This window comes from Callorhinus ursinus, unplaced genomic scaffold (genome assembly GCF_003265705.2).
Source record: "Callorhinus ursinus isolate GAN/ISIS: 27379988/994484 unplaced genomic scaffold, GSC_fseal_2.0 scaffold8, whole genome shotgun sequence".
In the NCBI taxonomy this organism is placed as follows: domain Eukaryota; kingdom Metazoa; phylum Chordata; class Mammalia; order Carnivora; family Otariidae; genus Callorhinus; species Callorhinus ursinus.
The window spans coordinates 24,989,693-25,017,126 of NW_027397070.1; the positions used below are offsets into that span (position 1 = coordinate 24,989,693).

A 27,434-nucleotide genomic window follows, 5' to 3' on the forward strand; every position below is an offset into this window, starting at 1 on the left:
GTACAATTGTAAGATATTTTTAACTCACTGTACACTCTTTACTGGGAAGTTGATATGAATTTCAGGAGAATGAGAGATTGACCCAAGGACTGTAGAAATCCCCCAACATCATAATAGATAGATAAAAACACTATACATCAACTTTCGGAAAGAATGGATTTTCTCAGGCCACTTTGAAATTATCTACAGCTTCTCATTATATAACCCAGTTATTTAAAAACTTCTCCTTGAATAATTGATCCAGCTGGGCAAAATGATAAAATGGGCAAACACTGGTATGTGTTTAGTACTGGCCTCCTGCCCTTCAGTGCTTACCTAGCAAAGTCTCTCATTAAGCCTCATCATAACTTTCCTCACCTTTATTTGAGTAGCGGAATAAATGTCTTCAATTGTCTTTCCATTACCCCTAAGTTGTTAGTTTGTCCAAATTTATAAAGACCATGTTTTAAAGTGTCTAAAGTGGAGGTTTACCTAACCATACAGACTTTGAAATATTGAGAAGCAGTAGATGTATTAACTTTTCAGACACGTTAAAATATATTTTTGCCTTGGAAGAATGCTCCTAAAGTAGTTTTTGTAAGTAATGAAATGGGATGGTAACCTAGTAATTTACCTGTATAGAAACCCTGTTCTTCGGCCCACACCACTCTACAGAGCTGGTCCTCAAGACCCACGATATTGGAAGTATGTTCTCTTCCCACTGATTGTCAGTATTAACTGCCCTACAGAAACGGCACACTGTATTTATCTTTATATTCCTTAAACTGGTACTTTTGCCATAATTAAAAAATTACTCATATTATCAGTTATACCCTTCCTTTGAATTACTAATAACAATGATTTATTAAAAAGCTCAGTATATGAAATTATTCTCCATAATATCACCATTCAAGCTATCTCTAAAATTTAAAATGTTAGAGAGAATATATTTCTATATTGAAATAGACATGTAATTTATAATAATTATAGTAGCTCATTGAATTTTACAGATATATTTTATATATATACATATACTGTATTTTAGATGTGTAAAGCTTCTATTTATGTATTGAAATACTTTGTGCTTACATTTTATTATACGAACTATATAGATTTACTATTTTCTTAGTTTTGTTAGTGTGAACCAGTCATTAGAGTTGATTGTGCAAACAATATTTCAGTGTAAGTTTTCTTTTCTTTCTTTCTTTCTTTCTTTCTTTTTTTTTTTTTTACTATTTTTAGGCTGAATAACAGATTTAGAAAATGAATCTCACAGGTAATGTACATCGTAGAAGTAATTATTACATGAACTTCTGTTATCAGCATTTTTAAGGGGAAAAATATCAAAACCTTTTGGACAGTGATAGATGACAGTGAATGGAATGAACATCTTTTAAAATGTGGATCCTGTGAATTTAAATTCTAGAGTATGCAGATGCCTTCTGTAGCCTCTTAGAAAAGCACTTCTGGTTTGAAATGGTTTACTTAGAATGTTAAAAGTTGGATTAGCCCCCTCAAAATACATTATCATTTAGGCTTCAACAGAAATCTATTATCTGTGGCACACAAAACTTTTGACTTAATATACTGTGCTGCTTCAAGAACTTGTAGGTCCTGACGTAGGAGCCCCATTGTAGGAGGGGCAGGAAATTCTGATCTTTACCTTCAAGCTCCAAAAGTTGGCTTAAACCAGACTTGGCTTCTCTGCTGGTAGTAGAGATTGTGGGAGCCTGCAAAGTCCGTTTTAGCAGTAATAATTCCTCACTTCTCACCAGCTAGCTGATGGTTTACTATCCACTTTTGTGCTGCTGAGCTCAGCGTGGAGGAGCCCAAGACAGCCACACCTTGTAACTTCTGCTCTGAGCTCCCCTCACAGGCTCCCTGTTTGAAAAACGACTCTACAGGGGTTGATAGTCTTTTTTCCAGATGGTTCACAGAATAGGTTTCCAATCTGGTTCTCAAGGAAGATTTCCGGCCATATATATTATGGATATTCTCAGGATATTCTTCCCATTGTCAGGAAGAATTCTTTTGTGTATTATCATCTTTAGTATGATATACTCAATAACACATACATTTTTTTCCAAATAGTATCTTTGCACACACACCTTTAAAATGATTAGCCTTTGAATAGAAGCGTAAAAGTATTCTTTAGAACTTCGTGCCTTCTGTCTAGGCACAAGGTAATGCTTTATTTATATTGTATGTGTGTGTGAGAGAGAAATAATACAAACCTAAGAAGAGTAATTTTCAGGATAGTATATACTATCTGACAAGTTAAAATTTGTTGACATCAGAGCATTTCAAAAGAAAAGAAGCAATTTTAAAAAACATATAATGCTCCCTGCCCACCTTGTGTGTGTGTGTGTGTGTGTGTGTGTGTGTGTGCGCGCGCGCGCACCCAGATTAATGTGATTATATTGGAATTTCCAGTTTGATGAGGTTATCACACAGTCCAGCACGTGGAACAGCAAGAACATTTTCTATCACCCTGTTACAGACTGAATGTTTGTGTTCCCCCCAAATTCATATATTGAAACTCTGATCCTCAATCAAAGTAGTAGTATTTGGAGGTGGGGTTTTTGGGAGGTGATTAGGTTTGTGAGGTCATGAGGTGATGAGCCCATGATGGGATTATTGTCCTAAGAAGAGGCAGAGACCAGAGCTCACTCGCTGGCTCCTGCCAGGTGAGGATGCAATGGGAAGGCAGCCATCGGAAAGCCAGCCCCCACCCAGAATCAAATCTGCTAGCACCTTGATCTTGGACTTCAGAGTCTCTAGAACTGGGAGAAATAAATGTCTGTTGTTCAAACCATCCAGTCTGTGGTATTTTGTTATAGCAGCCAAGCTAAGACACACCCGAAGTCCAAAGTATACATTAGGGTTCACTCTTGGTGGTATATATTCAATGGGTTTAAACAGATGTGTAACAACATGTATCTACCATAATAGTAGCATATAAAATCATTTCACTTTCCTAAAAGTCCTCTATGCTCTGTTCATTCATTTCTCCCTCCCTACTAACCCCTGGCCGCTACTGATCTTTTTACTCCACAGTTTTGCCTTTTCCATATGTCATATAGTTAGAATCATATAGTATGTAGCCTTTCCAAGTTGGTATATTTCAGTAGCGATAAGCATTTATGTTTGTATGTTTTCAGGGCTTGAAAACAGCACTGAATAATATTCCATTGTTTGTATGTACCAGGATAATTTTTTAGGATTGTGTACATAGATAATTACTAGTGAGGACAATCCAGTATGATGTTGGAAAGTAGTTGTGAGAGAAGACGTCCTTTCCTTGTTCCTGATCTTAGTAGGAACGCTTTGAGTTTCTCACCAAGTGTGATGTGAACTCTAGGTTTTTGTAGATGTTCTTTATCAAGTTGAGGAAGTTCCTCTCTATTCCTAGTTTGCTGAGATTTTTCTTTAAAGATTTTGTTTATTTATTTGAGAGAGAGAGGAGAGCATGAGTGGGGGTGGAGTAGAGGGAGAGGGACAAGCAGACCCCCCCCACAGCACGGAACCTATGACCCACGCGGAAACCGAGAGTCAGACGCCCAACCCACTGAGCCACTCAGCCGCCCCTTGCTAAGAGTTTGTATCCTGAATAGGCGTTAAGTATTTTTTCTGCTTCTATTGATATCATTTGATTTTTCTTTAGCTTATTGAATTTTGCACAGCCTTACATACTGGGGTAAGTCTTACTTGATCATGGTGTATAGTTCTTTTTCAATGTTTTGAATTTGATTTACCAATATTTTGGTGAGGATTTTTGCATCTGTGTTCAATATTGGCCAATATTGGCCTGTCATTTTCTTTTCTTGTGATGTCTTTGTTGTTTTTTTTTGGGGGGGGGAAGCAGTTTTATTGATGACTTTTTTTTTAGTGAATGGTATTGGATGTCTTCCTCCCCCCTCAGTTTTTTGAAATTCCTCCACAAAGTCTCAAGACAATCTTGAGGAGAGAGCAGTTAGTTATTTCTGATCTGTTTCTTTATCCAAATGAGTGCAAAGCCTACACATTGACCGAAGAACACAAAGCAAAACAAAGCCAAAAAAAAAAAGAGAGAAAGGAGGAAAGCAAGCAAGCACAGCACAACAACCCCATGACCGGAGACAGTGTCAGGTAAAAACCATAGAAAAATATGAATTAATTCCATAAGGTTAACCATTAGCATTAGCTACAGTAATACTGTGTACAGCCCCTTAAAATGCCGAATCTCCTCATTACAGAAAGGAGCAAGCCAATCTATGGACAAGTATTGTTACAATACTTGTGCTATAGTTGTCTCCATGGCGCGGTTATGTCGGACAGGATGGATGCTGCTGATGCGGGCGCGCGGCTCGCGAGCGAGGGGGGCCCTTAACGCTACTGCGGGGTAGCTGGGGTACGAGGGCCAGTCTCTTCGCTGCATCCTCTGCTCTGTTCCTTGGGGAGGGGCCGTGGGCTGCACCAGTCACTCTGGGGCCGGGAGGAGGCGAGGCCGCCGCGGCTCCAGGTGCCTGGGAGCCCTGGTGAGCGATGACGCGCCTCGGCCTGGGAAGGAGCGGGTTTCCGAAGCAAAACCGCCTTCGGGACGCAGGACACACATGCTATGGGAAGTCACGCTTCTTACCCCCGCCCCCACCTCTGCGGGGGAGGGAGGCGGGTCCCGGCTGCACACTGTTCTTGGAGGAGTCCCCCATGGCACTCAGGCGGGTAATGCTGGTCTCAGAATGAGTTAGGAATGTATTCTGCTTCTATCTTTTTTTTTTTTTTAAGATTTTATTTATTTATTTGACAGAGAGAGACACAGCGAGAGAGGGAACCCAAGCAGGGGGAGTGGGAGAGGGAGAAGCAGGCTTCCCGCCGAGCAGGGAGCCGGGCAGGGGACTCGATCCCAGGATCCCGGAATCATGACCTGAGCCGAAGGCAGACGCCCAACGACTGAGCCACCCAGGCGCTCCTATTCTGCTTCTATCTTATAAAAGAGATTGTAGAAAAATGATATCTGTCCCTTAAAAGTGTGTTAGAATTTACCAGTGCACCCATGTGGGCCTATTGTTTTCTGTTTTGGTGGGTTAGTATTGATTCAATCTCTTTAATAGACCTAGGCTTATTCAGATTGTCTACTTTTTATGTGAGTTTTGGCAGATTGTGTCTTTCAAGGAATTGGCCCATTTCATCTAGGTTATCAAATATAGGGGCAGAGTTGTTCATAATATCTCTTTATTATCCTTTTAATGTTCATGGGAACTGTAGTGCTGTCCCCTATTTCATATCTGACAGTAATTTGTGCCTTTTCTCTTTTTTCCTTACTTAGCCTGGCTTAGCTGCTTATTGATTTTATTGATCTTTTCAAGGAACCAGCTTTTAGTTTTCTCTGCTTATTTCTTATTTTCAATTTCATTGATACAGCTCTAAATTTTTATTTTCTTCCACTTGGATTTAATTTGCTCTTCTTTGGTTTCCTATGATGGAAACTTAGATGATTGATTTTAGATCTTTCTTTCTAATACATGTAATCACTGCTATAAATTTCCCTCTAAGCACTGCTTTCACCCATCCTACAAATTTTGATAAATTGTAAACATACGGGCAGTGACTAGGAAAGGTAGTTTCAGGCTATGAAAGTTTGAGTCAGGAAAGCCCTTGTTATTGTTCCAAGTATTCCTTCCAAGTAGTGGCCGCAGCGTGAAGATGGGAGAAAAAACGGGATAATAAAACAGACTCCTCTCACCAAACGAATCCAAGAGGCACCATTACACTGGGGATTTAAGATGTATTCTGGTCCAACCCTATTTTACAGGTGAGGAATCAAGCTTAGATTACAGTAATTGTGAATTTTCTTGACCTAACTGAAATGTATCATATAAAATGTAAGACAAAACAGTAACCATGTGTGTCAACAGGATTTGCCATCCTCTCTTCAGGGCTGGGCGGTGATGGTTTCTGATGTACTTTTTGAGTACAATTTTCCAAACTGGGTGAAGGATGCCTCACTAAGATCTCTGCTGAACCAGAAGAGCTCAGCGAACGGAGGTGCCAGGAACCGCTCTGCGGGCATCGGGGTGGCGCGAAGTCGGGAGCCCGCAGCGCACCGGCGCGCGAGCAGGCAGGCCGCCAGCAGGCGGGAGGGCCAGGCGCCACGCCTCGTGGCCACAGGAAAACAGGGCATGGACTCCTCTCTTGGAGAGACTGAGACCAGAAACTTATTGAGCAATGTCACTACCCCTTTTCGGACCGTGAACCCTTTGAGAACATTCCTCAATCGCACGAGGAGAAGTTCTCCGTTTAAAAAAATTTTTTTTTTCTTTTTTGCAAAAATGTGGCTACCATTCTTCGGATCCTTGCAGCGCCCGCGGTGAAAGGAGGCTCGGAGCGTGTTTGGGGCCCGGGCCGCCTGCGGGGCAGCGAGCGGCGGCGGCGGCGGCGGCGGCGGGAGGACCCGGCGCTGGGGGCGCTGAGCGCAGGCCGCGCTTCCGGAGCCCGGCGGGCGGCGTCAGCGGAACGGGCGGTTCCGGCCGCGGCGTAAACAAGGGCCGGCGGCGGCGGGCGGCGAGAGGTGAGCCGGAGGCGGGGCGGGCAGGCTGGAAGCTAGTCCTGGCCCCAAGTGGACCCCCCCCTTCGGCCGTGCTGCCGGCGGGGGCCAGCCGCCGCCGCCCCCAGCCCGCGACCCCGCGGCGCAGCCCAGGCGGCGGAGAGGCTGTCCTCGCTGAGGAGGGCTGGGAGGGCGCGGGCGGCGAGCGGGCGGCCCGCGAGCGGCCTTCACGCCGTCCCCTTCGCCGCCGCCTTCTGCTCGCCTCTCGCCGCCGTGCATTTCTTCCTTTTCCTTTGTCTCTTCCCCCCTGGCGGGTGTGAGGATTGTTGGTGAACAAAAGTGCAGCCTCAAGATGGCTGATGGCAACGAGGATCTGCGGGCGGACGACTTGCCGGGGCCAGCCTACGAGGGCTATGAGTCCATGGAGCTCGCCTGCCCGGCCGAGCGCAGCGGCCACGTAGCGGTGGGCGACGGGCGCCACATGTTCGTCTGGGGCGGCTACAAGGTCAGTGGGCGGCCGGCCGCGGCGGGCGTCGCTCGGCCGGTCCCCGAGTGCGGGTCGGCGGGCAGGCCAGAGCGGCCGCCCAGGGCGCCCCCGCGACGCGACTCTGCCCGTCGGTGCATTTTCTCGCGAGCGGGGGGCTCCTCGCCAGTCCCCCAACCCGCCCCGACGCGCCTGGGTTGTTGTCACGCCAGCCCGCCGCTTGCAAAGCCCGCGCGCCCCCCCGCGTGCGGCGCCCCCGGCGGCCCTGGGCGCTGGTGGAAGTTGGAGCGTTATTCGGGGGAGGGCGCGTTGGGCGGCGCACGACTCCGAGACGTGTTTTATTTTTAAAAAGGTTGGGGGGTGGTGTAAGAGAGGTGACGTGTGATGTCACTCTTAACCGTTTATCGGGCCCGCTGGGGAGCACTTTACCCACCGGAGCCGGGGTCATTTGGCCCACGGATACCGTTGCCCGCTTATGGGGTAACCGAGGTGTAGGAAAACTCCCTGGAATTCCCGAAGGCCGCAGGAATCGCCTTGTTCAATCTTCCCGCCGGTTCAGGAGTCCTAGCTACACCTGTGCAGGTGGCCGTTACCGTGTTGTTTGAACACTGCAGGGCTGATTTCCTTTTGGTTTCAGCTGAGAAAGGGTTGACATTTTTCAGAAGAAACCCCTATTAAGAAAATTAACGGAAAAGGCTCTACCAGTAATGAGAAAAATCAACAGCAACAATTGTAACCACCAAGTCAGCTCTTTAACCCCTAATCATAAGCAATGTGATTCGTTACCAGTTTAGAGTCATTTGCGTTTCTTGCTACCTTTGGCTGGGGAATCCTCCCCAGTCTCCTATTGAAGCCTTGTTCACCAGTTCTCGTGCCCTTTTGCTATTAGAGCTTCCCAGTAACACTCCACGTTCTAGAATTACCTCATTGCATTTGCAGGGGTGGCTCTGATCCATTCCTACCAAAAATACTCTTTTTAGTCTCTAAATTGATGTCCCCACCCCCATTTGCTTGAATCTGGTCCACTACACCCGTGTCTTGGGATGACTTATTTTGACTCTGGTAATAGGTTTTGGCCTCTGGCACAGTTGACTTGATCATAGCTGATGACTGTCCAAAAAGCAGATGGAATAAACTGCTGTGGCTGTCCTGATGAATTCATTTAGTTTAACCACAAGAGCATTTTTTTTTTTTTTTGGTGCCAGTCCTAATTAATCTGCAATGTTTTCCTCAGGGTCCAATGAATAGGTGTTTAGAGGAGGGTACTGGGTAGGAGAAAGGGGCAGGTATGTAGAGACACTTATTAAATGTAAATGATTCCATTGGAGAAGTTAACCTGTTAGTCACACTTTGGTCTAAACTACTAATTCATAATTCTGTTTGTGAAAGTCAGCAGCGTTGAGAGAATGGGACTTTACTCTGGGGAGTGGGGATGGGGGGAGGGTTGTCACGATTTTTGATGGTGAGTTTTTGAGGGCCTGGATGCCTAGGACTTCGGCAGGAGGCAGGCATGATCAGTGAAGTAAGTGGGTGGTTCCAAAACAGGCTGTCCTCAGTATTTTGGCTAGAACCCTGAGAAGCCTTTGGAGATTGTTTTGAAGGCAATAAACCTTAGCTTCCTACACAATAGTCCGTTCTTTTCGGGCGAGGCTGCTCACTCCGGGTCAGCCTGCTGTCTTGTTTCCAGCCTTCTCTTCATAAGTGGTGGAATAGAAAATATTTACATGGCCACCTCCTCTATCTCTGTATAATACTTAATATACAAGCTTATTCGACTCTGACACCCATTCTCCGTGAACTGCTATTGTTCACCGTTTGTTGACATTGTTCAAAAAGTGGCCAGGGGGGTTCAAAGGTTGGGGAGGTTGAGCCTCGATTGCAGTTGCAAATTCCCTTGAATCCTGGTTCCACTGTTACTTGCAAGTAACCTTGGGCAAATAACTTACCTCTCTCAAAAACCTGTTTTCTTGTAATAGCAACTGCTTTTTAGGGTTGTTGGGAGGATTAAATAAAGTAATCCATTGAAAGCGCTCAGCTAGTTCTGGCATATGGTAAGCTCATTCTGTTAAGAATCATTACCTGAAGGGAAATGGAGCAGAACAAGGAACTTAAAATTTTGCATATGGACTTAATTGCACATGCGCAGTTCTGCCCCCGCTACTTCTTGGTAGAGAATGGATGGAGGAAAGGAGACGGCTAGAAAAGGACATGGTGTGTGAGTGGGTCCGGCGCTTACGCACTAGGTCTGTAGTGTGGGAGCCATGGCACAGGTAACCGCTCCCGAAGTCATGCAGCTGAAAGTTGGAGCATGGTCTCTTCAGCATAAAGTGGCCTTGGAGATTCCCTGGAGATCTCTTAACTGCCTGCAGCATTGCAACTGCTGTGTCAAAAGCTTGAATTAAGGGTCGGTTGTCTAATAAGCATTATCTTGAGTATGTGGAACGGGGCAGGTAGGATTGTCCATCTGCTAGAACTGAATTGTAAGACCTCTTTAACTTCTTCATTAATTCTCGTTAGTATCTCAAGGTAGATATGAAAAAATACACAATAGTGCCTCTTTAGAATACCAATTGTTTTTTATATTTGCTATTTTTTTATTCTTAGAGTAATCAAGTCAGAGGATTATATGACTTTTATCTGCCTAGAGAAGAACTGTGGATCTACAACATGGAGACTGGAAGATGGTAACTGTGGATATTATGAAGGAGACTAAAAAGTTCAAATAAGATTGCAAATAAAAAGAAACCCTGGGGGTGTCTGGGTGGCTCAGTCAGTTAAGCGTCCAACTCTTGGTTTCGGCTCAGGTTATGATCTCAGGGTCGTGAGATCAGGCCCTAAGTTGGGCTCCATGTTCAGCAGGGAATCTGCTTGAAGATTCTCTCCCTCTCCCTGCCCCCCCACCCCGCGCTCTCTCTAAAATAAAATAAATCTTAAAAAACCTCTGTAAAGCTCATTCTATTAGAATAAAAATATTTTAAATGAAGATGCAAAGGTATGCTCTAAAGACAATGTTCTGCTAGTTCAGCTTAGATGCTAAGCTTAGATATTTTAGCAACTCTTCAGTAGTTCAGTAATTTGGTACTTTGATGACCTTTGAAGACACTTCTATTCAAGGCTCTATAAAGTATCTTTGTAATATTAAAGAAGTAGAGGCTTCAGATCCTGGAATGGGAATATAGTAAAAGTTCTACATATATTTTTTCAAGATGTTATATCTCGTTATATGGTAAATGAGAAGAGGATTTCTAGATTGTATCTGCTAGAAATAAAGATGGTATTCTGAGCTCTAACATTAAAATTTCAGTGCAGATCCCTTTAAAATAGTGTTAACACCTAAATTTGCCTTCCGTACAACTGGGGATATTCTGAAAAGATCTTTTGCCAGTCTCATAACAGTGGTACTCAAGAGTATGTTCTTGGCAGAATTAATATGGTTCTCAAAATGTTGGGTTAGCCATGTTTGGGGATTTATCAAGTAGTCTCCATGGTTTGCTTTGTAAGAAGTCTGTGCCCTTTACATATTTTGCACATTCTAGATCACAGAACTAGAAGAGTAGTGGTCCCGCCTGATTTAAGGTTTCAATTAAAAAGTCAACATTATTTCTGTACATAGCAAATCAGTGTTGATCTGAGCTGTTTGCTTTTTTCTTTTTTTTAGGGAATTAGAAATTTATAACAGTATTCCTTTAATAGGGGAATTCTACAAATTTTTTAAAACATTCAGCCCCATACAGGATTTGTAAAAATAAGCCTACCAAAACTTAAAGCTTAGCATAAAGTGATAAAGTGAGCAGAAGACCTTAACCTATTAATATTCTGAATCTTGGATTTCTTAGACTTTTTGATTCAGATCAGAATGTTTTAAGGCATGCAAAGCACTCACAGGAGTGCTTGGCCTACAGTAAGTACTAACTGCCTATAATTTTACATGGGGTCTGAATCATCAGATTCATTTGAATGGCTAAAAGGTGACTGAATAAAACACACTTGTTGAATTAATCTGTCAGGAGTGGGATGAAGTTTTCCTCTGGGGTTCCTGGCTCACTTGAAACCAAAAACAAAATAGCCACTGGTTATGTCAATAAAGAGCAGTTTAGTTTGAGCCACACAAAATGGGGTGCTCTTAGGCTTACCCAACACGGAGGCTTCCGAATTCTCACTGCCCATTCGGCAGCAGCTGGTACTGCCTGGAGAGCGGCTGAGGAGGAAAGAACTCCTTCTCTGGATTAGTTTTAGAGCTAGAAGAGACCCCAGGCGTTATCTAGCTGGCCAGCCTATTTTATTTTTTCCCTTTATTATGGGGATAGGAGAAAAGTGAATAACTTTTGCATTTCTTCCCATTTCTGAAACATTTACATTGTTTTTTCTGCCCTCAGGAAAAAAATTAACACGGAAGGAGATGTTCCTCCTTCCATGTCAGGAAGCTGTGCTGTGTGTGTAGACAGGGTGCTCTACTTGTTTGGAGGACACCATTCAAGAGGCAATACAAATAAGGTTAGTGTTTCTCAGGATTATGGTTCAAGGCAATTTTACTCTTTTTCAGACTTCAGATTTCTAAGGTTAGCCCATACTTTTGTCCCAGTTTAAAAAATATGCATACGTGATAATGGTATGAATGTGCATTTTATTTTAGTATTTTTGTCTACCAGTCTACATTTATATAGGCCTTTGGTTGATAACTTATGTGCAGTAATTTCCTAAGTGGTTTTGCTTTGGGCTCTCTGCAGCTGCTTAGTCTCTTAGAACCCTGGGGTGTTAGATAAGTATTAGTAAACCAAATGAAAACAAGATGCAATCATGAGGGGCAGGGTAAAAATTAGCAGACCACCACTCAGCTATAAGGATAAATTAATACTGACAACGTTTTATATACTAACATTCCTATAATATGGCACTATAAGATACTGTTGTTTAGACTTTGTCGGTTTTTTTCCAAATAGGAAAAAGAGAACAGTTGTTGTCTCAAGCCAGTAAGACACAAATGTCAGAAAGGTGCGTATGATTTAGGGAGACTCATACATTTATTTAGCAACTTAGCACCTTGTGAGCACTTGGCTAGACTCCGGAGACACAGAGATGAAAGAGACAGTCCCCACCTCTAGGCACTCACATTCTAAAACAGACACACATAAGAAGTAGATGATTTCGGTAGCATATAAGGAGATACATAGAGCCTGGCTCATAGTATAATAGCTTAGTAAATATTGTTAAATCTGAAAAAGAATCCTTGACATTGTGTTTGGCAGGATGGAGGAACAGAATAAGGAAAGTCTTCACCCAAGAGGGTTGAATTGAATCATAATTGGAAGGGGTAGCCAAGATACAAATATCAAGAAGCAGAGGTATAAACAAATATGTCTCATTTATGGAAACGCCAAGTGGTTCGGTGTGGATGGAGCATATGGATGACAGAGTTTCAAACTGTACTCTTAGGCGCTCTAGGGATTTCTTTCACAGGCCTTGGGACACCTGGGGGATGAGCATACTGGTTTTGGTTAGGCTCCAGACCACCCCTCCCGACTCCCGTCTTAACAAGCGTAGCTCCTCTTAAGTTAGGCTTTGCTGAAGATTTTGTTTGAAGAAAGTGTTCTGTGCCTAGAAGATTTTGCAAGGCACTGCTGTGGGCTGTAGTGGAGCCATGTGTTTTTCGGGGCCAAGGCGGAGAAAGAGAACTTGGACATAACATGAAGCAGCTTGGGAAAGAAGCTGTGGCTTTAGGGCTGGACAGAAAAATGGGAGTAGTTAGTGTATCAAAGGGCTGGGGGTTGAGTATTTTAAGTTTGATCAGAAGGAAGCTTAGGAGTCTTGAGAAGAAGAGGTATATCTATATATATATGGTCAGATTCATTCAAGTACCTGGATGGAAACCCTTTGAAAGAAAGACCAATACTTAACTGTAGCGGCTAAGGATAAATCTTAAACGACTAAGTAGGCCTGCAGACGTGTTTGTTAAATTCAATTTGAAGGTGAAATTGCTGAGTTGAATTTTTTTGGTAATACCATCTTCCTACCCATCAATTGGGTTAGTAGGATCTAAGTGCCTATGTAATAAGGCACAGAATAAAAATCCACACACTTCTATTCCTTCATCAAAAAAATGAGGCAATTGGGGAAAAAATGAGCTGAACAGGGTGCCTAGTGACTTAGGCAGTTTACATTCTGGGGTAAGTTCCTTATGTAGATTCAGACCAGTAACAGTCTGTAATCACACTTTTAGGAGAACTGAATTAAAGGACATTCCTATTGTTAAGTCACAATAAAATTAAATGCCAAGGTGGAATTTCTTGCACATAACCAAATCTAATTGAAATCATTGCTTCTGACAGTTCTACATGCTGGATTCAAGGTCTACTGACAGAGTATTACAGTGGGAAAGGATTGATTGCCAAGGAATTCCTCCATCATCAAAGGACAAACTTGGTGTCTGGGTATATAAAAACAAGTGAGTTAGCAGCCCCGTAGGTTTGAGTTTTTATGTGCAAAGTGGTTTGCCATTGAAGTATCTTTAGACAATAACCATTCTAACCTTAGAACGTACCTTCTAGGGCCCACATGAGGGTTAAGTGAATCCATACATTAAAGTGCTTAACATAGCACCGAAGGCATAATTAGCCATAGTAGCCATTATTATGTGAATAAGTATTTTATATATTTAAGTGTGCCTTCTCAATTCATAGCATGACAAAAGAAAAACTTCTAGTATCTTCCTAACCTGTGGATGTTTAAATTTTTAGTGTTTTGGTTTTTTATCAAACAGGTTGATATTTTTTGGAGGTTATGGATATTTACCTGAAGATAAAGTATTGGGAACTTTTGAATTTGATGAAACATCTTTTTGGGTAAGTTAGGTTTTCATATTTGTATGTGGCCTTCTTGGTATATTGAAATAGTACATATTTGCTAGTCATATTATTTGGCCTTATTCATAAACCAGACAAAGCTATATAATTTTACAAACATTTGTAAAATAACTCAGATTCTTATTCATTTTCTGTAGAATTCAAGCCACCCAAGAGGATGGAATGATCATGTACATATTTTAGACACTGAAACATTTATCTGGAGTCAGCCTATCACTACTGTGAGTTACTGAAGAATAATGAATTATTAAAGCAAGGCTCCTTGGAGGAGAAAGGGAGTTGGGAGGTCATAAAAATGGACAGTTCATTCCTCTTTTTCTGGAGAGAGAAGTTCCATTGCTTTCATTATTCTCTAAGGAGTCTATACCTCAGAATAGTTTAGTGAATACATAGACTAACCCAGCATCCATTACTAATAGAGGTTAAGTGGTATTGTCTAACTAAATGACCTAGCACTAGACTGTAGTTTAAGTTACTCAAATACTAGATTTTTTCCTCTGACACAGGTGTCATAAAATGTGCTACCTTTTATTTTGCAAAAGATAAAAATAAGACAAGTGCGTTCGGTAACACATCTCAAATATAAAATTACAGTTCGCAGTTTTAGTGTTGCTGTTGAATAGACATCTGCACATTTGCTTAAAAGCTCAGGTGTCTTGCACATCCTCATCACATATCTGGAGAAGACTCTGGTATTTATTTTTAAAAATTGCTTTTATGACTTTTATAGGGTAAAGCACCTTCACCTCGTGCTGCCCACGCCTGTGCAACTGTTGGAAACAAAGGCTTTGTGTTTGGAGGCAGATATCGAGTAAGTGTAGGAAGAGTTTCAATGACTTGCTTTTGAGTCATTCAAAATGGTAATTACTTAATTGTCCTTTTTCAGGATGCTAGAATGAATGATCTTCACTATCTTAATCTGGACACATGGGAGTGGAATGAATTGTATGTATCACTTTAGATAATTATTTTTAAAACATTTTATTTTTTTATTGTTATCAGTATATAATGTACTTGCTTCAGTTTTCTATAACTGAGTATTTAAATAAACATGACTAGATCCTTAAAGGATTTTTTTTTAATTTCCTGTTCCTGTAACTGTACCTGGCACAGCAGTGTATGCTCAGTGTTTGCTGAAAAGCAAAGGCCTGAAGTTGGCTCTACCTTCTAAGAACATGGTTAAATTCTAAAGCATGTAGCTATTAATACCAAGAAGTTTTTTAAATTTAAAGTCTCTTTTTTTCATAATTCTATATAAACTTTAAAACTTCTTCAGTATTTCTGTGTATTAAATAGTAGCTGCTTTTCAACACAGATATTGTAACTTAGCTGCTGTTTTCAGAATTCCACAAGGCATATGCCCAGTTGGCCGATCTTGGCACTCACTAACACCAGTTTCTTCAGACCATCTCTTTCTCTTCGGAGGATTTACCACTGATAAACAGCCGCTAAGTAAGTCTTTTAAAAATATAAGAAATCATATCATTGATATGTGATCTATAAATAGCTGGAAAAAAAATCAGTCTATTTTAGATATATCAGAGGGCTCTAGGGTTGGTTGGAAGATATGCTATTAATTTTGATTCCATAACAAACCTGTAATTGTTTTTATACTAGGACTTCCATCGATTCTGTCTAGTGAAACACTTGAAAGCCCCACTGAAGGGTTGTAACAGACGAAGGGCTAAAAAAAGGATATATACTTCCTGTTTGTACTCACAATCTGATTTATTATCTTTCTTGTTAAAGCTCTGCCCTTTATCAGTGTCCTATTGACAAAATAATATACTTCATGGCTGTTTTTTCTTTGCTTCAACCAGGTGATGCCTGGACTTACTGCATCAGTAAAAATGAATGGATACAGTTTAATCATCCCTATACTGAAAAACCAAGGTATTTAGTTAATAGTATACTATTTAAAAAATAATTCTTGTACTGAATAATTGAGGTCCATAAAGATGTACAAGATTGTTAATGAGAGAGGAAATTGTGGCTGCATTAAATCCCTTTCTTACTATAAAAACCCTAGCACTCAATAAGGTTTCACATTGTACCTCCTGAAAGAAAACCAATGTTATCCTAGTATCGAATGCTTTCTTTTCTGTCACTGTGGCATAAAAAAACAGCTGGACTTTGAATTTCAAAACCTAGAAGAATGTATATAGGGAAAACAATCAAGAACTTTCTATCAGATTTGCAGTAGCCCTATAGAACAAATGCTAAATCAAATCCCCCAAAAAGAACTGTCATGATATAGTCACAACTGGTATTCAATCACATTTAAGTAGGTCAGCCTGCATTTTTCCCCGAAGCCTCTAACTTAAGTACACTTATGCACAAAGGCTTCATTTGGCACAAATATTCTTTCCATAGAATTACCAGGCCTGATACTCTGCGTATCTCAGGCAGATCCAACATCCAGGTCGACTGGCCCTGCCATGAAAAGAAGAAGATCAAGAGGGCATATACCACATCTCCCATAAGGTTTTTATTGCTAACAAAGACCTAGAGAACAGATCATTCAGTTCAAACCCTTCATTGCATAAATTAGGACTGGACCAGAGAGAGAAATGATAACCAGATAAAACAGACACTGATTTTTTTCTAGTGTTTGCTACTTAAGATAATTCCTTCTCAACATGTTTCTGGTCTGTACTAAAGATCTCTAGTCTTTATTTCATCATTCTGTTCTGTAGTATAAATTGTCACTTTGGTGTTTGGGTAGCTTCAAACTCAGGCTTTTGTCTTAAATATAGATTATGGCATACAGCTTGTGCCAGTGACGAAGGAGAAGTAATTGTGTTTGGTGGGTGCGCCAATAACCTCCTTGTCCATCACAGAGCTGTAAGTATACTACCCTAGTTAAAGGACACTTCATAATATTTCTGAAACTTACTTGTGGAATACTTACTTTTGAATGTGTTTTTGTTTCTATTTTTCAGGCACACAGTAATGAAATACTTATATTTTCAGTTCAACCAAAATCTCTTGTAAGGTAACTTTTTACTAAGTACTTCATTTTAAATTAATGCTCTTGAAAAACCAGGTTTATAGATAACTTAAGGGCAATAACAAGCCTTCAATGATAGAACTAACCAGTTCGTATGAAAATCTTTAAAGTCTTTTCTTGCGGGGGGGGGTTATAAGTCTTCAAATTAATGTACTTCCAAATAGTAAAGCAAAACTATTTTTCTCTTATCCATTTTCAGGCTAAGCTTAGAAGCAGTCATTTGCTTTAAAGAAATGTTAGCCAACTCGTGGAACTGCCTTCCAAAACACTTACTTCACAGTGTTAATCAGAGGTTTGGTAGTAACAACACTTCTGGATCTTAAGGCTTCATAGATAATGCCTCTGATCACCTTGCATGGACAGCAATTCTGTAAACATCAGAGAGTGGCGTCGTTTGTACAATTATATGCATTGTTGTAGTTTGCAGCTTTTTGGTTTTAATGTGCATGTGAATGGCCTAGAGAACCTATTTTTGTGTCTAAAGTTTACAATAAATGTATTTAACACCAGTAACTGTCTTCATTAATACTTGGGCTTTTTACCCCAAGGAATGGTTATTACATTTCCTTTTTATTAACTTTAGGATATATAGCTGTAGAAACATTATGCTAATTATTATCACTATCAAAATGGTGATGTTATTTTTTTAAATTAATATTTTAGGGTTTTTTTTTAATGGCAAGAGTAGTGTTTTATTTACAACACTAGGCCATATAATTACAAAAGTTTTTTTTTTTACATTAATTTCACATGGAAAAATATTCTCAATAGGACTAAGCTGGTTAAACAAATTTTGGAAGGACCAACAGCTATTCAGTACTTTGACCTTATTAATGCTCTGGTATGGGGCGGGGCAAGTGATCTCATTGACTGTAGGTAGCTATCGTCTAATCATTTAATAAGTAACAGTGTTTTAGCTCATAAAAAAATTCCTCGTTCTGTTAGGAGATAGAAGAGGATGAACTGGGTCAGGAGTCTTTAGTGATAAGCCTAAAAGTGCACTTATGATATCAGAGGTTAAGATACTCTGTAACATGCTGATGATAATTACTAGAGGTAGAAAATAAAATGGTAGAAACAAGAAATCAGGAAGAAAAGTGAAGTTGTGTAAATGCATGGAAATGATCAATACCAATTTTTTCTAGGTGTTATTTCTTAGGCTGAATGATGTGTATTTTAAATCTGGTCTAATAGATTTTTTGACAAGTAAAGGCAGAAGGTTTTCAAGACTTAATCCTAAATGTTGAACACCCCCGACCCCCACCATGCCACCAGAAAAAAACAAAAAAAAAACCCCTTGTGATTGACCTGTAATAGATATATTAGATGTTATATACAGTAGACTACCAAGTCAATAGTCTAAGCAACTGAGCCACTTCACTGTTCAACTTCTTTACAACATGAAATGAAAACTTAGTATTAACCTCCCAAATTTCAAGAAAACATAGAATAACTACAGATGTATACAATTATTAGCATTTAACTGTCCACAAATATTTTAGGAAGTCCTATCATAGTGTTTCCTCTCTAAAAAACTGGAAAAAAAAACAAGTCCTTTTGGCGAATATAGCAAGGCAATGTTCAGTTCATTTTTAAATGCGGAAGTCTGGTTACATGGTGTTTTCATCTATGAACTTCCAAAAGGCTATAAAATTGGCTCTTCTCAAATATTTTAGGATTTCATTTCAGCTATTTCCTTTTTACATTCAGAAGATTGGGTGCAGACACTTTGACTTTGCCAGGAATGTTTCTTGATAAATCCGTGTCCTAAAAAAAGAGAATTGCTGAATATCTTCACATTCTATATGGTGGTCATGTTTCTTTTATGACAATTATGTGTCCTCTGCTGTCAAAGGCATTTCCAAAATTTTCAACTGGAATGATTTTACTTATTTTACACTGCTTCTAGTAAGACATTTTCTACCAAAACAATAGCTGCAGCTTGCATCTACTGAATAAAGAACTGAAAGTAAAAAATTGTAACTGCTAACATTTTTAACTACACCACTATCTCCAGACTTCAGGAGGAATACTTTACCTTTACACTGCGAAACAAGTCTTTTTCTCTTGCTGTTGCTTCTTTGGAATGCATGAAACTATTCAAGGCTGTTTTTGCCGCTGTAAATAGAAAATAGAAGAATCTACTTCTGTTCAATGAAGAAATGTTCAAAATCATAATTCAAGAAAATTTTTTAAATACCTTTTCCCTTTTTCTGAACTCCAGGAGTAAGTTTCACTTTGTATCTTTAAAAAGGAATTGCGTGTGTTACTGAACAGAGATTACAAAACCATTCATAAGTCACTATTGTGTCAGCCGTTTTAACTATAGATGACTTACTTATAGTTTGTCATGGTGGTGTAAGGGGCACATATTGGAATGGCAAACAGTAATACATCTTCAGGATGTGGCTGCCCAGTCAAAGAGTCAAAGAGATTTTCCTAAAAAGGGAAAACAAAAACAATTATAAAATTCTTACCAGTCCTAAAAAAAGTCTAATATCTCAATATATTTTTATTTTTTTCCGACAGACCTATAGTCCTAAGCTCTGCTTTCTATTTCTAGTTCCAAAGAGTTTAAGACCAATGGTGTTTATATTCTTTACTACTAAAATTTTTGTATAGCATAATGAGAAATGAGAACAATGATTTTCAAAAATAATACTTGTAAATACATTTAAGGGAGAAAAAACTTGTTGGATGTTATTGGCAGAAAACTACTATGGATTAAAATGATGCATAATAATGACCACAGATTTAAATCCATTGCCTGGAAACAGGACTGATACTTTGGCTGGACCAGCAGTTTTTGACTAGGGGGTTTTCTAGTGGCCCCACCGTGGCCCACCCCAGACATTTTGCCTGTTCTTAAGGAAAATCTGACGGGCTTCTCAGAGTTGCCCTTTGGTGGGCTGCCTACAATATAAGCCATATATTTATTTAGCAACATGAATAAAACTTGGACAAGATGCTTGGTGCTGAAGTGTTTATTTACTATGTGCCATCGGACTTTTCTAAAATGCTTTATGTATATTCTCCAAACAACACTCTCCTGGTAGGGACCAATCATCCCCACTCTCCAGATGAGGAAACAGAAGCACAAAAGATAATGCTTCGAAGTTGCAGTTACACGTAGCAAAGTTGGGATTCAAACCAGAATGTTGGACTCTAGAGCCTATAATCTTGTCTTAGCCTTAGGAAGTTTTAATTATTAGAAACTGTATATCAAATATTCTGGGAACCAGACTGTAGTCAGAGTGTTACACTAGGGACCCCAACACAAAATCATACCTCATTACCCTGTTGTTGATCCAGATCTTGCTCTTCCTGCTCCAAACAAAATTTTAAAAGTCAGCTATAACTTAAATTGAAATTTCCCATGATTAAAAACTATGAGGAGAAAAAAAACAATAATATAACAAGATTGTCACATCTAAACAACAGATTATGGACCCCAAGACTGTGTTCTTCAGTGTCCCAAAACTCAATTAATTTTGCATCTCCCATTTTAGAGAGCAATGCCATTGAAAGAGAAAAAGCACTGTTTTCCAAAGTTAAAAAAAAAAAACTCACATGGAGTGCATGCTAAAACAGTGAAATTAAATGTAAAATGACAATCTTCAATGTAAAATGGTAATTTAAAATGACAACTAAATTTGGTATGTTTGCCAAAGGAAAATGGAGAATCCTGGTGAACAGAACTTTTATTATTTAGTCTCCGTTCAATAGTTCTAGGATAAATTTTTCACATATTAAGGTAAACTTACTTTTGTTTGCTCTTCTTAGATTATTTCCAAATAGATTTTTTATGTATAATTCATAACACCTCAATATTTATGAGTCTCTGGTTTATAGAATTACAGATATGAGAACAGTATAAAAATTTGAGGATCAAAATGGGTTGTCATATTATAAAACAGTAACAATGTTCAGGGAAAGAAGAAAACAGTAACACATTGAGAATCCCTGTAAGCATTACCTACACTGAACAGAGCTCACGATTCTAACCAAAGCTTTAACAGCTATAAATACAAATACCAGTGAAGCCAAATTTTTTCCAGTTTTATAAAGTAATAAATTCTTTGCTCAGGATTTCAAGAAGATATACTTAAAGCTGGGCTTGTATTCAGCTGATAGAATAATTAGGCAACCGTCTTAACTGGATAAATGTTCACTTCTTGCTGGTTTTTCAACCAGGGCACTTGGCACTTGAGCTGCACAGGCACTGTAAACATGTAAGATAATACAGCATATATTCCTATAGAAAATTCTAGAGAAGTGCAAATTTACTTTCTACTCATCTTCAAGACAATCCGAATTATTTGTCTTATTGTAACTAAGTTCCCACATTAGAATCAGATAAAGCCTCTCCATAAAATTATTTTCTAAAGGCTTGTAAAAAAACTTTTTATCACGGACACGACCATTTTTACACTTATATCCTGGAAATTTAGTCTTTTAGGTTGTATTTCTAAGATGACCTTCCATTAAGAATAAGATTACCACTTGTCCTGGTTTTAGCACTTATGTAAGCCTTGGGTCCTGGGAACCCTGAGGAGGTTAGTGACCTTAAATGAAGCGAAAGCCCACATACATATGTGTGGTAGCCCTACCTTGTCATCATGTGGATCATCTACAGCCAAGTCTTGTAACTCATGAGTTACAACCTCAAGGGAGGGAGTTTCTTTCTTTATGCTATCTGAAGCCCTTGGTCCACCTCTAGGTTTCTGGGGCTGTTTCTTCACAGGTTCATCCTTTGTTTTTCCTTTCTTCCCCTTCTTCCCTTTTTCTTCTTTGTTTGAACCTGCAGACTTTAATTCATAGAGGTAAAATAATGTCAGCTCTCTCTGACAAAAAAATCTTAAAAAGGGGCTGCACCTGGGTGGCTCAGTTGGTTAAGCGTTCGGCTCAGGTCATGATCCCAGGGTCCTGGGATAAAGCCCCGCATCGGGCTCCCTACTCAGCGGGAAGCTTGCCTCTCCCTCTGCCTGCCATTCCCCCTGCTTGCATGTGTGCACTAACAAATAAAAAATCTTAAAAAAAAAGTGTCGGTATGTTCAATATTGTCAATATTTTAACAAAATGTATTGAATCCTAGCATAGGATAGGTAGTGGTCTGGATGCCCCTTAAAAAGCAAAAGAAGAGGGCGCCTGGGTGGCTCAGTTGGTTAAGCATCTGCCTTCGGCTCAGGTCATGACCCCAGGGTCCTGGGATCAAGCCCCACATCGGGCTCCCTGCTCAGCGGGAAGTCTGCTTGTGCCTCTCCCTCTCCCTCTGCTTGCCGCTCCCCTGGCTTGCACACACACGCTCACATGCTCTCTCTCTCACTGTCAAATAAATAAAATCTAAAAACAAAAAAAAAGAAAATGGTTTTGGATGTTACTTACCCCCAGCAATTTCATGATGAGTTCACGTTCTTCTTCATCTTGGTCTTTGTACTTTTCCTTCATTTTTTTCATTTTACTCTACAAAATCAAAAGACTTTAGTTGGAAAAATTCAGCAGTTAAAAAATGTCAACAAATGTTTGTAAAGAAAAGGTGCTTTTATTCTGTCAAAAATTCTCAGAAGGTACCATTATAATAAACAATATGGAGGCTAAAATGATGGATAAACCATAGTCTTTAGCCTTAAAGAATTTACCACCTAGTAGGAAAAGAAGACACATGTAAAAGTAAAGAGAAATTAATGCAACATATTCTAAATGCAAACTTTATTTCTAAGGTAATTCAGAGATAGATTTCTTTCAGCTTAAGCAAGAACTGTGGGGAAGAAATAAAGTACAACTTGAAGGTCTTAAAAGAAGGGAATTTTATAGGAAAAGCAGGAGTATAAGAAAAAGACAGGACAGTATAGTATAGTAATAGCAAGTCCTTACATTTGGTTGGAGGCAGGATCTACATATAGAGAAAGAACGGGAAACAAGGCAGCAGAAGCTAAGCTGGATAAAAGCTTTCTTAACACTGAATTTTTTTTTTTTTTTAAGATTTTATTTATTTGGGGGCGCCTGGGTGGCTCAGTTGGTTAAGCGACTGCCTTCAGCTCAGGTCATGATCCTGGAGTCCCGGGATCAAGTCCCGCATCGGGCTCCCTGCTCAGCAAGGGGTCTGCTTCTCCCTCTGACCTTCCTCTCTCTCATGCTCTCTACCATTCTCTCTCTCTCTCTCTCAATAAATAAATAAAATCTTTAAAAAAAAAAAAGATTTTATTTATTTGACAGACACAGTGACAGAGGGAACACAAGCAGGGGGAGTGGGAGACGGAGAAGCAGGCTTCCTGCTGAGCAGGGAGCCCAATGTGGGGCTCGATCGCAGGACCCTGGGATCATGACCTGAGCCGAAGGCAGACGCTTAACGACTGAGCCACCCAGGCGCCCCAAGACTGAATTTTCTTAACTGGTGATTGTTTTATGTGGGCTACATATCCAAATTACCTAGTAATTTTTTAAAACTATAGACCTCTAGGCCTCACCTAGATTTTTGTCCTTATCTTAGCTGGGGCCCAAATAAATTTATAAATTTTTGAAGATTTCTTTAAACGGCACAAAGAACTACCTATAAAAGGTTGATAATTCACACTTCTAAAAGTCTGTACTTCTAATTCCTCTTCTACATAAGATAAGAGCTTCTATCTAGATGATGTTAAAGGGACACAGAACAGTGATCTCTATGTCCCCTAAATCTTATCTCTTTTAACTATTTTCATTAAAAGGAAGTCACATAGGATTATTTTTTTGCCTACATCTTTTGTTTCACTTAAACTTTAAAAAGGTAAGCAGCAGCTCACAACTCCTTTATGGCCCACAGAGGACGCACTCTAGCAGCTCGGCCCGAGGCTGTATTACCTTCTGGCCTCGTTTCATTGGCTGCACGGCCGGGGCACGTTTGCTTGCGTCCGCATGAGTTTCAATGTGTAGAGTATTTTCTTTTTCTTTGTCCTTTACCTCGATCACTTCTAAATCCCCTGAGTCACTTGGAAGCTTTTTCTTCTTCATTTCCCTAAATAGAAATGAAATGGGAACATCTAATTCTTAGTGCCCTAAAATACTACAGGGGACAGGGAACATGTACAATATATAAACGATCAAGGCTCTGCTTAACTTCAAAACCACCAGGCTACAGTATAAAAGCAGCGCCCATCAGCATATAGGAAAAAACTGAAAACTTTTCTCTCATGGATTTATCATTCTTTCTGTCATCCAGGCTTCACATACTGTCACCCTTGACTTAATCCTTACTCAGTAGCCTCAACATCTTGATGGCTAGGCACTGGGATTTGTAGTCTGTGTATCAGCATGGCCTTGGCAGATCCTCAGGTATTCAATAAAATATGGTGATAGGTTAGCTAAATAAATAAATGGATAAAGATATACAGAGAAGGGGAAAGGGGAAATCTTATTACTGTGGTATTTTTGATGTGCAATCTCTTCTATTCCCACTGCAGGTCCTCGTCACTTCCTACCCAGACCTTTCTCCAGCATTTCCCCCATAAACTGTTCTACATGAACTTCTAGATTAATCTTCCTTGTTTACCTATCTCACATTCCCATTTAAAATCTTCCAAAAGTGCTCCTCACATCACTTTCAGGATTAAGTCTGAAAATACTTAGCTTATTATTCTAATCAGTTCTCCACTTTTGATCCAAGTTCACTTTGCCAATCTTACCATCTACCAGTTCACAAATGTGAACTTTTGCCCCTTTCACCTCAGTCTACTTATCATTTCCCCAAAGCACTATGCATATTACTTCCAAATCCCTGCCCTGCTTTGTTCATGCTAATTCTCCTTGGAATCTTTGACCTTCTTATCTTCATTTACCTAGTCCTGATAGATTTTCAAGGTATACTTCTAATGGCATTCTCAACACACCTGGCCTCACAGCAATTTCTTACTCCTGGACTACTATATCCCTCCGTATGGCTCTTTCCTGAATCCAGGACTCAAAAACTCCTTAAAGACACAAACTTTCTTATTTTTTACCTCTTTGTATACTCAGTATCTAGCAAAATGCTGTGTCCTCAGAGAGTATGCTGAAACTGTTTAATGACCATCTTTCTCAAACAAAAGGGTTTGTTATCCATTCCACTCTAGAGTCTCTTCCTGGACTGCTTTACTAGCTTTATAAAGCCTTTTTTTACCCTATAGTGATTAACTCAATTGTCCCTTTCCTTCTGCCTTTCTGTTTGCCTCCTGAGACCTTCTATGTTAAAGAAAAAAATCTTCTCTATTAAATGAAACTTTCCTAATCATTTTCAAGTATTCCTGTTTATTCCTGCCAATATTATCCTAGAACCAGCCTATTTAATGCACAGATTTATGTAACAAAGGTCTGTCTCATGTTACTTGATCTATCTCACTGACTGTGGTGACAGATTAGGGGCCTAAAACAAAAAAAACCTGTATAGAGCTCAATATTAAGAACTAAACAAGGCTTATGCCAAATCTTGTTAATTTTAATAAGGGAGGTCTTTAGAACCTCCAAGTCATCTGTTGTAACTGAATCATCGGTAACCAAAAAAAATTTACATGCTTTCCAGTTAGATAACACAAATATGTTTACCTTCTTTCCTTGGCTGACAAATGTCTCCGGCTCTGTAATTTACTGTCACTCTATTAAAATTAAAACAAAAAAAAAACACAAGCAAATACAAACAATAACATCACTACTATTAATTTTCCAGAAAGTAAAATTAAAAGTAGAAAATGATTCAATGAGAAAGACATGGTGTTCTTCACAAAACTTTGAAAATAGCTTACCATATTAGAAGATTCCTCTTTTGAAGCCAATTTCTGGAGGGACCTATGAAAATAAACAGAAAGAGGCATCCACTAGCCTGTAAGAGGCATTCATTTACAAAGTCCGCAAACATTCCCATATCATAGCCTTAATTACTGGCAATCTACAAATTTTCACGTTGATAAAATTTTTAAAAATCATATTGCTCATCTCACACTTTTAAATATATTCTTAAATAGCAGACATGTATTGAACACTTACTATGTGCCAGGCACTGCCAGATGCTTTACATACATACAATCTTCACCAAAACCCTATGGGGGTTGGTAATACTCCATTTTCACAGAGAAATAAACTGAAGCTCAGACATAGAGTAACTTGCCCAGGGACATACCCTAAGACTCAATTCTGGCTTGACTCCTAAGCTGTTCTTAACTATTCTAGTGATAAAGCTTTTAAAACCATGATATCGTTTACTTGGTGATCTACCGGTAAGGCTTTAAATAAAGATTAAAATGCTTAAATTTTTTTAATGGAATTGCCTCTCTTACATTATTAGCATTTATACTCATACACTTGTTTCTATTCTGACCTACTTTGGCCACTTTTATGTTTACTATATTCTTCTACCCTTGATCCTGGAAATTTCTTTAGAGAAATCTACCCCACCCCCCAAATGGTGAACAGGTAATAAGACTGTAGACAATGGAGGGTAAACATACTACAGTCAACCTTGGTATTATTTTAGAAGGATTAACTCTTCCATCATTGCCAGCTATAAAACAATCGTTTTTAATTACCTCTGGGATTGAAGGTGGGACAAGTCAATGGTAGTATCAGGATAATTTAATGTCTCTTCCCCTTCATCCTTCATTTCACCAACAGGTTCCTGATCTTTTACTACATCTTCAGATTCTCCTTCATCTTCAGAGCTTTCTTCCTGAAGTAGTTCATCAGTTAGCTCATCCCCACCACTCTGAATAGTGACATCCTCTTGGTCAACCTGAGTCATGAGTTCCATTTCCACAGGAGTTTCGTGTGATTCCTCTTTATCTTCTTCACTGCTACTCTCACCTCCATCTGTAGATATCATAAGCTAAGTCAGAGTGATACCACCATAACAAAGCCAGATGATTACCTCGAAAACTTCAAAAAAGCATTCTGTTGATTCCATTTCTCCAAAAGATCACCAAAAAAAAAAAAAAAGCCCGAACATCCCCAAAGGGTACTCAGACAAAAGGATACTCTTGTATCATGAACTGGCTGGAATAAATGCTCTCCAAGATACTATATAAATTTCTTGGAATTGCAACCATTTCTACAATGAAAACTCTAACTTGTCTTGGTTAGCTATTTCCAGAAAGGAGGACAAGAGAAGTAATTCCATAAATTCTGCAGCTGTTATTGTAACTTGCACATGAGAAGTGAAATGAGACAATATAACTGGCACACAGAAGGTATTCACACTTTCTCAAAAGAAACACTGTTTAGTAGTAATAATATTAGTTGCCTCACCTATAATAGGAGATGCCATCACCACCTGACAAAGATGGTTGTGAGAATTCCATTAAAAATAATGTAAATACAGAATTTTGTATAGTATCAGGAACATCGTGAAAATTTAAAAAAATCTTGTAATGCCAACAGTAGTCATAAATGAAACAATGCAGTATTAGTCCTAAAAAGGAATGACCCTAGGAGAATAACTGTAAAAATAATATAGAGGGCATACTTTTAGTTCTTTTAGGTAGGTGGGTAAATTTATTTCAGCAACCACAGTTGCTTTCCACTTGAAGCAAGTGTATTATTAAATCAAGCCAAATTCTCATGTGAGAAATTACACTT

The 27,434-nt window shown here is 39.5% G+C and overlaps 2 protein-coding genes across 7 annotated transcripts in view; one reads left to right on the forward strand and one right to left on the reverse strand.

Moving 5' to 3' along the window:
* Window positions 1-6,438: 6,438 nt before the first annotated feature.
* Window positions 6,439-17,365, forward strand: KLHDC2 (kelch domain containing 2). 4 transcript variants are annotated; one of them, XM_073895175.1, is made up of 14 exons: window positions 6,439-6,526; window positions 9,591-9,670; window positions 11,363-11,480; window positions 13,313-13,428; window positions 13,744-13,825; window positions 13,984-14,067; window positions 14,577-14,657; window positions 14,733-14,791; window positions 15,189-15,298; window positions 15,667-15,739; window positions 16,220-16,330; window positions 16,603-16,690; window positions 16,789-16,841; window positions 17,056-17,365. In XM_073895175.1, the coding sequence occupies exons 2-14, from the start codon at window positions 9,654-9,656 to the stop codon at window positions 17,177-17,179; spliced, it is 1,116 nt and encodes a 371-aa protein (XP_073751276.1). In that variant the 5' UTR covers window positions 6,439-6,526; window positions 9,591-9,653; the 3' UTR covers window positions 17,180-17,365. The 4 variants fall into 4 exon arrangements, with proteins under 4 accessions (XP_073751276.1, XP_073751275.1, XP_025725891.1 ...); XM_073895174.1 differs by lacking the exon at window positions 6,439-6,526 and adding an exon at window positions 6,533-7,007; XM_073895176.1 differs by lacking the exon at window positions 6,439-6,526 and adding an exon at window positions 7,334-7,751.
* The window catches only part of NEMF (nuclear export mediator factor), a 53,007-nt gene continuing 42,551 nt past the window's right edge, over window positions 16,979-27,434 (reverse strand). For 2 of the 3 annotated variants that reach the window (XM_073895173.1, XM_025870102.2), the window contains 11 exons: window positions 26,390-26,669; window positions 25,610-25,652; window positions 25,413-25,462; window positions 23,697-23,850; window positions 22,242-22,319; window positions 21,467-21,664; window positions 20,145-20,180; window positions 19,195-19,295; window positions 19,057-19,100; window positions 18,895-18,974; window positions 16,979-18,623 (listed from right to left, as the gene is read on the reverse strand). In XM_073895173.1, the coding sequence (XP_073751274.1) occupies window positions 18,546-18,623; window positions 18,895-18,974; window positions 19,057-19,100; window positions 19,195-19,295; window positions 20,145-20,180; window positions 21,467-21,664; window positions 22,242-22,319; window positions 23,697-23,850; window positions 25,413-25,462; window positions 25,610-25,652; window positions 26,390-26,669 (1,142 nt within the window). In that variant the 3' untranslated portion in view covers window positions 16,979-18,545. The remainder of the gene's footprint in view (window positions 18,624-18,894; window positions 18,975-19,056; window positions 19,101-19,194; window positions 19,296-20,144; window positions 20,181-21,466; window positions 21,665-22,241; window positions 22,320-23,696; window positions 23,851-25,412; window positions 25,463-25,609; window positions 25,653-26,389; window positions 26,670-27,434) is intronic. The other variant, XM_073895172.1, reaches the window with a different exon arrangement.